Here is an 11,069-nt window from a genome sequence, read left to right as displayed (position 1 = left end):
CCTGACCTGGAAAAACATCAAGCCAGGACTCCTCACATAAGTGGCCACAGTCATCGCTCTGAAAGAGATACTGGTACCAAAGGGACAGCCAGGGGTGAACCAAGAGAGGGTGAGGTCACGCTCTGCCTGGCATGGGACTAGATTGCTGCCCTTGGCTCTGACTCAGCAAGAGAAGAACTCCAACCTCTCTTGCAGTACATGAACACAGAAACGTGCACCTGTTGATGGCTTTTATTTGCGGCTCTCACCTCAGTTTTCCAATGAAACTTTCCCCTTCCCGGGATAAATCTGTTGGGTCAATTGAAATGAGATAATTGGATGTTTTGCTCTTTTTCCGTTTTCTCCCTGCAAGAAGGAACGTCTGGAAACACAAAACTTTGGTCATGACAGGAAGCTCTGGAAGAGCCCAGAGGCACAACACTACTTTTGGCCTCCATCCCACTGTCCCTATCACCATTCCCCTGCCCATTAGCTCCCACCCGCTTTGGCAGACCCCTTCTTGCCACTTCCATACCACTGACCTCTCTCTTCAGCCCATGAGCAAACAGCCCCAAATCTCAGCTCTCTTTAGCCCACCCAATGGCTCAGATTTTAAGCACCTTTCCTTCCTAATTTTTAACCAGATACTCATCCCTCTGCTCTTCTTTTACTCCAGCTTTAGTGCACCTTCTTTATACTATTGCTTCCACACCTCCCAATTGCTGCCTTCATACCCTGCGCCCAGATACGGACGTGAACCTCTCCTTCTTTTCACAAGCTTTCTCCTTTCAGCTCCAGGTTCCTTCCCCATTTAAGCACTGCTCCACCACACACCCAAAGGTTTTGTACTAGAAGTTCAGAAGCCCAGGGCTAGAGACTGTGTGCTAGTCCCAATACCTTTCTGTTGTCGTCCCTTTCCAGGTGCATATAGTAGGTGGGGAAGAGGCCTCGGTCCATTCCTTTCTTATCTCTAGTGATTCGACACTTCACTGTAATGCCACGGGGAGCAGGGCGTAATGCAAACTCCTCCAAGTTCTCCACTTCTCCCAGCTGTGCATCTGACTCTGGGGATGCAGTGCAGGAAGCACCTGTGTCCTGTGGGAAGACCTATCCCTCAGCAAAATGAAATCAGGTCAGAGGACCTAGTAACCCAAGAGAAGAATGGCCTGTTGGGTAGGAGGCCCCCATTTGAAGAGGAAAAAGCTCTGTTGGGGAAGGGATGCTGGATCAGAGATCTCTGTGTTTCAAGGAAGGAATGTTCCATTGAGAAGAAGAAATCAGGACAGAAGTTTCTCCTACCCTGGGAGAAGAATACCCCTTTAAGGAAGGAAAAGCTGAGCTAGAGTCCCCAGTAACCAGAGGGTAGAATGGCTTGCTAGGGAGGGGACGCAGGGTGAAAAGCTGTTATAGTCAAAGGGAGAAATGTCCCTTTTAGCATAGCATTTAATCGCTGAGCTTGAAATGTATTGTAAAAAAAGACAGTATGAGGAATAGCACTTTCTGGTCAGCCTTGATCCTGGAGTGGGACAGGCTGCGGAAAACCACAGTATGATGGTATGGCTAAAACCATAAGTGTGTCTATGCTTGCTCAGACTGTATCTAGAGTGGAAATAACTCTCCCCATAGCAAGAGTGAGCACTAGAGGAACAGTGACAACAGTCAAGATGCAGAATATCAAAATGGGACACAGATGGCGGTGGAAGCTAGTGGAGGACTGGATATAAGGTACGGAAGCCAACACCTTGGCTTCCCTCTGGTTTCAGGTCTGAGCACACTGGCTACAGGCTAGGGGCTGGAACTAGCATGTTTTAACACTGAGGTGCTGTAACAGGTGGTCAGCCGCTCTAATGGTCAGAGTTTGGGGCCAGCCAGCTCTATTCATTAATCAGGTGCAGCTGAGGAGGGGAATCACGTGTTCCCTACAGCCAGGCTGTCAGTAAGGAAGGAGAAGTAGGGGAGCAGAAGCATCAAGGAGTTCCCTGGAAGAGGCTGCCAGAGTCCCCTAATCGGGGAGGCTGAGAGAAGCTGCCGGGGGAAAAAACAGGGCGCCAGGGAGAAGTCCTGGAGACAGTGCTTAGCCAAAAGAGCAAGGAAGAATCCTGCAGTAAGTCCTGAAGCGGAAGTGACAGAGAGGCAAAAGAGGAAAAGTCCCTTGGGAAGAGACTTGGTTGTGGGAGTGAGTCCTTTGTGGACTGGACACAAGTCAGCACCTTACACATGGGCACTAGAAAGCATGGGTCTGAGTCTCATTGAGAACAGTGACACTTCACTGACACTTTCATGACACTTACTGTAGCAGATTTCTGGCTGGTCGCGGAACTAGGCCTCTCAGATTCAGAATATGGTGAACGAGATCTTGACCTCTTTCCAGCTTCTTCCTCCTCTTCTGTGTCCTCATCGAAATTCAAACTGCCTGAGATCCCTGTCAGAATTCAGGACTAGGTAACCTCTAATGGAAGGTGTTACAAATGCAGGGCATCACCAATTCACATACCCTTCAGTTACCTTCCCTGCTCCTATCCTCACTTTAACCCACAACATACCTGCAATGACTGTTTATATGGAAAAGTAATATTAGGGTAGTAATGATGCCTTTTAACTGTCTTTTGTGCAATAAAGATAAAATGTTCAAACAGGGTGACCGAAAGCTAGGCACCTAAATCCATATTTCCACATCTCTGAAAATCAGACCATTTATTTAGGTACCAAAATAGGAACTCAATAGCCTAATTTTAGGTACTTATGTTATATGAATTTATTTTTACATATTTCTCTTATGCTCCTTGCTGTAGTTTGTGAGACTGAGTATCTCACCAACATTATGTTATTATGAATTAATCCTTATATTCCTAGTGTGAGTTTTCCTCGTGTGGGGCATTGCTTTCTGAGCCTTGAGATCATATCACTAGTGACACTTTAGTGAAATGAATAAGAAGCTGTCTGGCTTTTATTAATACATACACATGATATACCATACTGCTTAGTTTATACTTTCATTCAGTTAAATATGCCCATGTGTAACAGAAGCTGCTCGCACAATTTTCATTTGAAAATTATGACTGAGCAGATAACATTGTAGCACCAGCCACTTTTGCCTGGTGACAAAACAGTTTTAAACAGAGCATACAGTACATGTGTATTTGCACACCAGCATAAAAGCAAATCTATGTGTAGTTGTTCATTTTGGTTTTATCCTTATTCCACTTGCCTTCAGTGGCTTTTGTCTCCCTCTCTAACACACTGCTTCCTTTACAATTGTTTCACATCTATTTTTTCCACTTACAGTTGTATCTCCCTGAATCTCAGTTAACTTCCATGCAGACAAGAACAGATATTTTAAGAACAGGAAAAAGCAATCCAGCCTAACGTGGTTTATCCAACCCAGTAAGTGTGATGCTTACTAGTTTACATTTAACCCATCCTTCACTATACTCTTCAATTTACAGATACTTCATAACTGAGTACAGACTGTTTCAACCACCAATTCTCTCCAATTCCTACAGCATCAATGCAATCTAACACATCAAATCAATTCTACAAACACCCTCATCTTTAATATGGAGGTGTAGCCTAAGTAGACTACAGGTCCCTGTTCTTAATGTTTCATCTTTATCCAAGCAACCACACCACAGCTATGTATAGAAGATGATGGAGGTGTGTCCAAGAGAATTCTGGGTGAAGAATAGAGATTACAGTAATATATACAGTAACTGTACAGTAACATGAGTTTGAGATGTTTTGTCCCTATGGGCCACCATAGGATGCCTGTGCACTCTTGACCGGAGACTGTAAAGCAGTGGCCGTGGGCCCACGCCTGCACAGAGCAATTCCTCATACTCAGGCATACAGGAAGGTACGGACCCACCATCACTCAGTTCCTTCTCAATTGCGAAGCCAGAGAATTTACAGCAGAGAGTAAGGAGAACAGGAGGTGGATTACCCATAGGGACAAAACATCTCAAAGAACTCAAGTTACTGCACAGGTAAGTAAAGTCTTCTCCTTTGAGATATGTCCCTATGGGTGTACCACCATACGAGACTCCCAAGCAGTAACACAATGTGGAGATTGGTGTTGAGGAGGCAGGAGGAAAATCCAGGGCATATTGGAGGACTGCGTCACCAAACATGTCAGCTCTGGAAGCAGGTAAGATAGGGTAATGCATGGCAAATGTCTGGACGGAGGACCAATTTGAGGTTCTGTAGATTTTTGCTATGGGAACATCTTTCAGGAGCGTAAAAGATGTGGACTGAGCCCTAGTGGAGCGTGCTCTCCCTCTGTGAGGGGCTTGTATTGAGACAGTATCATAGCATGTCAAGATGTAACCCGAGACCCACTTTGACAGTCTTTGTGTGGAAATGGCCTGTCCCTTCACCCTTTCAACAAAGGATACAAAGAGTATGGGAGAGGTCCTAAAGGTCTTGGTTCTGTCTAAGTAGAAGGTGAGAGCCCTTCTGATGTTTAGTGTGTGTTGGCTGCTTGCTGTAGTTTGTGAGACTGAGCATCTCACAAACATTATGTTATGAAGAATTTAATCCTTATGTTCCTCTTGTGGGATATTGCTTTCTGAGTCTTGATATCCATATTACTAGTGACTTTAGTGAAATGAATAAAAAGCTGTCTAGCTTTTATTAAAACATGATATACCATACTGCTTAGTTTATACTTTCATTCAGTTAAATATGCCCATGTGTAATAGAAGCTGCTCGCAGAATTTTCATTTGAATAGAAGGTTTGGATAGAACTCTTGTAAATGGATTTCCTGATTAATATGGTATTCTGAAAAGACCTTAGGAAGAAAACAAGGATTGGAATGTAGTGTGACCATTTCTATACAGAAGGCAGTGAATGGTGAGTCTACTATGAGCACACTGAGTTCTCCTATTCATCTATCCCAAGTGATAGCCTGGGAGAGGTAGAGGAGAGAACAGGTAGACATTGGTTTAAAGGCATCGAGAAAATTAAGGTCCCATGGAGGAGTGGGGTTCTGCATAGGGGAAAACAAGCTGTGTAAGCCTTTAAGTAATCCAGCCATGATAGGATGGGCAAAAACTGAGACCTAGTTCTTAGACCCATTGAGGGCTTCTAAGTGCCTTGGAGGTTGCTGAGTGACCTCTGAGAAGCCAGTCATCCAACTGTGGAAATATTGTGACACCCCACTGACATACATGGGCCGCTATAGCTGAATGGACCTTTGTAAAGACATTCAGGGCCTATTACAAAACATAGGAAACGCTTGTGGGAGGAGTGGATACCTGCATGAAAACAGGTTTCCTGGAGGTCGAGGGCAATGAACCTTTTGGGGACTATGAAATAGCTGGACTAGAACCCTCTTCTGACAAACTCATGGGAAACTGGCTTGATTGCCCCCAAGAGCAGGAAAGATTGGACCTCCTGCTTTAAGAGCTCCTCGTGAGAGGGGTCCCTGAAAAAAGACAGGGAAGGGAGGTGGGTGGTGGTTGTGTTGCAATATTCCATGTCACCCACCTCTAATATCCATTTGTCTGAGGCAATGTGCTTCCAGGCAGGCAGGAAGTGGAATATTCAATCACTGGAAGTGGGTGGAATGGTAGAATTGTACAGCAGAGGGGGCAGGGGAGTGATCCTCTTTTGTGAGGTTTGGATCTCCTCCTCAAAGGCTCCAAAGCTCTAAGAAAGCCTGGTGTGGGTGCTACTTGAATGGTCTGAACCCTGTGCAGATTGAGACCTGCTAAAGTGTCTTTTTGTTGCAGGCATATAAATTCCCAGTGACCATAGCACTGCCCTTGAACCTTTAAGGGTGTGGAGTGAGGAGTGTGTGTCTGCACTGAAGAGCTTGAGCCCTTCAGAGGTAAGGTCTTCAGTGGTATTCTGCACCTCTTTCAGGAGTTCAGAAGGCTGGAGCCAAGATACTCTTTGCATATACACAGTAGTAGCCAGGGATCTAGAAGCTGTGTCAGCGGCATCGAGAGTAGCCTGCAAGGAGGCTTTCATGATTAACTGACCCTCAGAGACAAAGGACTGAAATTGGTCTTTTTAGTCTTGTGGCAGGCATTCAATAAAGTGTTGTGAACTTGGAATAACTTAAATAATATTTCACTGTCAAAGCCTGGTAGTTTGCAACACAAAATAGAAGAGCTGATGATGAATAGCTCTTTCTGCCCAGCAGGTCTATTTGTTTGGCCTCTTTGTCCAAAGCAGAGGGTCTGGAGCAAGCTTGATAGTTGCCTTCATTAGCCACATCCACCACCAGGGAATTAGTGATGGGACGGGAGAAGTACTCCATTCCCTTAGCTGTAATACAACATATTTTATTTCCCCGCTTGGGTGGAATAGTGGCAGGTGTTTGCAATAAAGTACATGAAGGCAATAACAGTGCCTCATTAATTGGTAGGGCAATTTTTCCCTGCGGGAATGATATTTAAAATGTCCATCGGGGAATGTTGAGACTCCTGGGCCTCTTCTAGCAGGATCTGGAGGGATTCCATCCCGTGTTTCATTAGCTCCTGGAAAGCTCTAAAGTCATCAGCAGAAGAGGGCAATGGTGGCATTACAACCTCATCTGGGGAGGAGGAGGAGGACTTGGCTGATAAGGGTGAGCTTTCCTCCATCTGTGGCTATTGCTCCTCTTGTACCGAGGGATGGTCTTGTACAGCACCGAAGGATGGTCTGTCAGTGCCTGTGAATGATGTGGTACTGGTGGGTGTTGGGGTTTCTTTCTAGCTGGTACCCTCTAAAACTGTTCCACAAAGTGCTCCCATGGGTTCCAGTAAGCCCACGCAGGAGGGGGATAGGTGACGCGTCTCCAAGGATGTTCATATCCCAAAGGTCTAGGGTACCCGGTGGGCTCCACAAGGTCCCCTTCAGTAAATGAACTCAAGAAGAGTGTAACAGTTCCAAGGTAGAGCCCTGTACAGAGACCTCAGAGTCAGAAATATCCTCTGGAATAAAAGGGCCCGGGCATTGGTGATGGTACCAAGTGTTGGAAGTCAAGCTGCAGCTGTCAGTGCAGTACCCAAGAGAGAGATCTAGTACAGCTCCTGTCAAGATTCCTTCCCCACTCTGAACTCTAGCGTACAGATGTGGGGACCTGCATGAAAGACCCCCTAAGCTTATTCTTACCAGCTTAGGTTAAAAACTTCCCCAAGGTACAAACTTTGCCTTGTTCTTGAACAGTATGCTGCCACCACCATGCATCTTAAACAAAGAACAGGGAAGGAGACCACTTGGAGACGTCTTCCCCCCAAATCCCCCCCAAGCCCTACACCCCCTTTCCTGGAGAAAGCTTAATAATAATCCTCACCAATTGGTACAGGTGAACACAGACCCAAACCCTTGGATCTTAACAATGAAAAATCAATCAGGTTCTTAAAAGAAGAATTTTAATTAAAGAAAAAGTAAAAGAATCACCTCTGTAAAATCAGGATGGTAAATACCTTACAGAGTAATCAGATTCAAAACATAGAGAATCCCTCTAGGCAAAACCTTAAGTTACGAAAAGACACAAAAACAGGAATATCCATTCCCTCCAGCACAGATTATTTTACCAGCCATTGAACAAAAAAACCTAACACATTTTCTAGCTAGATTACTTACTAACTTAACAGGAGTTGGAAGGCTGCATTCCTGATCTGTTCCCGGCAAAAACATCACACAGACAGACCAAACCCTTTGTTCCCGCCCCCCTCCAGATTTGAAAGTATCTTGTCCCCTCATTGCTCATTTTGGGTCAGGTGCCAGCGAGATTACCTTAGCTTCTTAACCCTTTACAGGTGAAAGGGTTTTGCCTCTGGCCAGGAGGGATTTTATAGCACTGTATGCAGAAAGGTGGTTACCCTTCCCTTTATATTTATGACAGCTCCTTAGTAAGGGAGACCCTGGTTTATCCAAAATGAGAAGATCCTCCAGAGAAAAGAATCTCGAGCGTGGTCAAGAGCTATGATAGCCAATGGTGCTGGAACTGGGATGTGGATCGGTGCCAAGGAGGAATTGGTGCATGCAGTACCGGCAAAGTTGACAGAACAGCTTCTTTGACACTGGAGCTGTAAGACATGATGGTCCCGGAGTGCAGGTAGAAGCCCTGTGTACATCAAGGGGCTGAGAGGTGCTGGATGGTACTGATGTAGGAGCCACTCTGTGCATGGAAGACTTTTCTGCACACAACGTCTTATGTGGTACTGTAGTGGGGCAGTTGCCCCACTTTGGCAGACAAAGGGTTAATAGCAGCCCTTGGAGCGGATGCGCAGAACGCAGCCAATCATAGAAGGCTTAGAAGCAGCCAATCAGGGCCAGGCTGGGCCCTATATGAAGGCTGCAAAGCAGAAGAGACAGGAGTCTCTCCCTGACAAGCAAGGGAGGAGTACTGGCTCCCAGGACTAGCACCTTAGATAGAGCAGCGCTGGGCAGGCTCAGGGGAGCAGAGGGAAAGCTCCAGCCTGATACCTTCCAGGCTGCGGCCCCTGCTAAAAAAGGGCCGAGAAGGTGCAAGAGCCAAAGGGAAGTGGCCCAGGGAGCATGAGCAGTGGAGGGGAGAGAAGGAGGTCAGCACATGGCTACCGCCAGAGAGTCCCTGGGCCAGGACCCAGAGTAGTGGACGGACCTGGGTCCTCCTCCTTCCCCCTTCCACTACACCTGGCCAAAGAGGAGCATGGCCTGATACAGACTGTGGCTTGCCCGAGGCAAGAGGCTAGACTTTGCACCTGCCTTCATGGCCAACTGCAGCTCCAGACTGAGGACTGTGGATACCCCCGGAAGGGGAGAGAACCGAGTGGGGCACAGCTGGAGGGCTGTGTCCAGAAGAGGATGACGCAAGCCAGGGAGCAATGCGGGTCCCAGACAGCACTGCCGAGCAGAACAGGTGAGACACCACCTGCAGAGGGCGCTCCACAGCTGGACAGAACTAATTCCCGGAGCAACCAGTAGGAGGCACCATGGTGGTGAGTGTGCAACCCGTCACAGGTACGAATGCTTTGGTACTGATTTCAGTCTGAGACGCCAAGTGAAACTGGTACCAAGGTGTCGGTACTACATAAGAAGAGGGGAAGGTAACCCCTTAGGGGACTCAAGGTGTCCCAGGACTGAGATTTATGGGGTGACCTACCACTCTTCGTTTCCCTGGTAAGGGAAAGAGTCTTCTTTTCTTAGAAATCACTATCTCTGGGGTGCTGCCAAGGTTCCAGCAGTCACCTGAGCTGCTGAGGCTGATGTGCAAGTGGGGAAGCAGACCCCTCAGAAGCTAAGGAGTGTTCCATTTCTACACCTGCCTTTAAACCCTGAGCAGACCTTGCCCTTTGATGGGAAGTGAGTCTCTCTGAGACACCAGAGACAACTAGAATTACTGTTGCATGGGCGGGGCTTAAACCACAGTGTCTTTGGCATAATCTGGTGCCAATGTACTAAACTAGAAGTCCTGGAGGGGGGAGGGAAGAGACCTCCCTTTGAAACCACAACTGTTCTGAAATTAAATAAACAAAAAACTAAGTAAATAACTAAATGAAAAATTCACAGAAAGTGAGAAAGGTGGGAAGCTGTAGACAGCAGACACTAAGGCTATCTCTACACTACCACCGGATCAACTCTCCGGCAATCAGTGCACTGGGGGGGTCAATTTAGCGGGTCTAATGACTCGCTAAATCACTCTCAGGTCGACCCTGGTACTCCGCCCTGAATGAAAAGAGTAAGGTAAGTCGACGGGAGACACTCTCCCATCAACCCAGTGCTGTGCAGACACCGCAGAAAGCTGACCTAAGCTCCGTCAACTCCAGCTACGTTATTCATGTAGCTGGAGTTACATAATTTAGGTCAATTTACCACAGTAGTGTGGACATCACCCAAGTTTTGCTCCATCTCAAGCCACAGATGGGTTTAGAGATAAATGAGTGGCAGTGGGTCCGCACCTCCCTACATGACCTTATATGGGAGCATGAGGAGTTATTCTGTGCAGGCTCAGGCCTGCAAATGCTGCTTTATGGTCTCCGGTCAACAGTGCACAGCACCCACAGGGCATATACTCAAATAAGAACTGAGAGGGAACTTCTGTAAGCTTCCTGGGATTTATACTTGGAGTCACACCACTTTATTTTGTGATCCTACCTGATTTCTTGTGGTAAGCAGGGTTAGGAGTGGGAAAGTGCAGAAAGTGCTGAAGTACCTAGTTTTGTTGATCCTGTAAATTGCATTCTTCCCTATGACTCAATATTACACTAATGTCCCAGTATGGTATTGCACATACAAAGCATTGCTGGAGGTGCTGCGTTTTGGATGAGATCTAAAGCTAAGTTCCTGACTACTTGTCAATAAACATCCCAAGGCACATTTTGAAAGAGGAAAGGCGTTAACCCCGGTGTTCTGGCCAAATTCTAATCTGTGTACTTACATTCTGCCTTCCTAAATTTCCCGTGTAATTTCAATCAGTTATTCTCTTGCACTTCCTGTCCTAACTCTTGTGTAATGTTGCTGTTCATGGATAAACAACAGTTGCTTCTGAGTGGTGGATGACACGATCCTTACAAATTACTACATAACTCAAAGGTTAAGTCCTTTGGGAACCTTTTAGATGACAGGTACCACAAGGTAATGTAAACTGTGCATCAAACAACACAGTATTCATTTTTATTTCACTGCAAAATGTTTAGACAGCATGCAACTAACAGACTTCCTGCAGTACTGGCAGGGATGTGATACAATTGGCAACAGTGGACGCTCTGATGAGAAACTGCTCAACGGGACACAGTATTTGACAATAAACCTTTATGCATATTTTCTATAACAGCTGTTTGGGATATCCTCTGAATCAGGAAGAGCACCTTTCCTGCAGGTCTCCTGAGCAGTTAAGTAATTACTGCATTGTTGGCTGGCAGTGGAGGTTTCTAATACTTAAGAACTATATTGTGTTGTTATAATATTAACAGATAGGTACATGGAATAAAAATGTCCTGGACTCTGGCAAAACCAAGAGAGGCAATTTGTGATTACTTCCTTTGGAAAGACCAGAAATTATATGGAATTTCTGTAATCTCTTAAAACATGATAGGTATGCCAGTTACTATTAGCATTTTAGACAAGGGAATGACAGTTACTCATCCGTCAATGTATGTTCTAGAAATTGCTGGCT

General features: G+C 46.0%; 1 protein-coding gene across 1 annotated transcript in view; it reads right to left on the bottom strand.

Moving 5' to 3' along the window:
• TULP3 (TUB like protein 3) overlaps window positions 1–11,069 on the bottom strand; it is an 81,076-nt gene that overhangs the window by 11,270 nt on the left and 58,737 nt on the right. Inside the window, 3 exon segments of the mRNA XM_048823309.2 lie at window positions 249–361; window positions 877–1,074; window positions 2,271–2,401. Coding sequence (XP_048679266.1) covers window positions 249–361; window positions 877–1,074; window positions 2,271–2,401 — 442 coding nt within the window.

Source organism: Caretta caretta, chromosome 1 (assembly GCF_965140235.1).
Source record: "Caretta caretta isolate rCarCar2 chromosome 1, rCarCar1.hap1, whole genome shotgun sequence".
In the NCBI taxonomy this organism is placed as follows: Eukaryota; Metazoa; Chordata; order Testudines; family Cheloniidae; genus Caretta; species Caretta caretta.
This window is presented reverse-complemented; position numbering and strand designations above follow the sequence as displayed.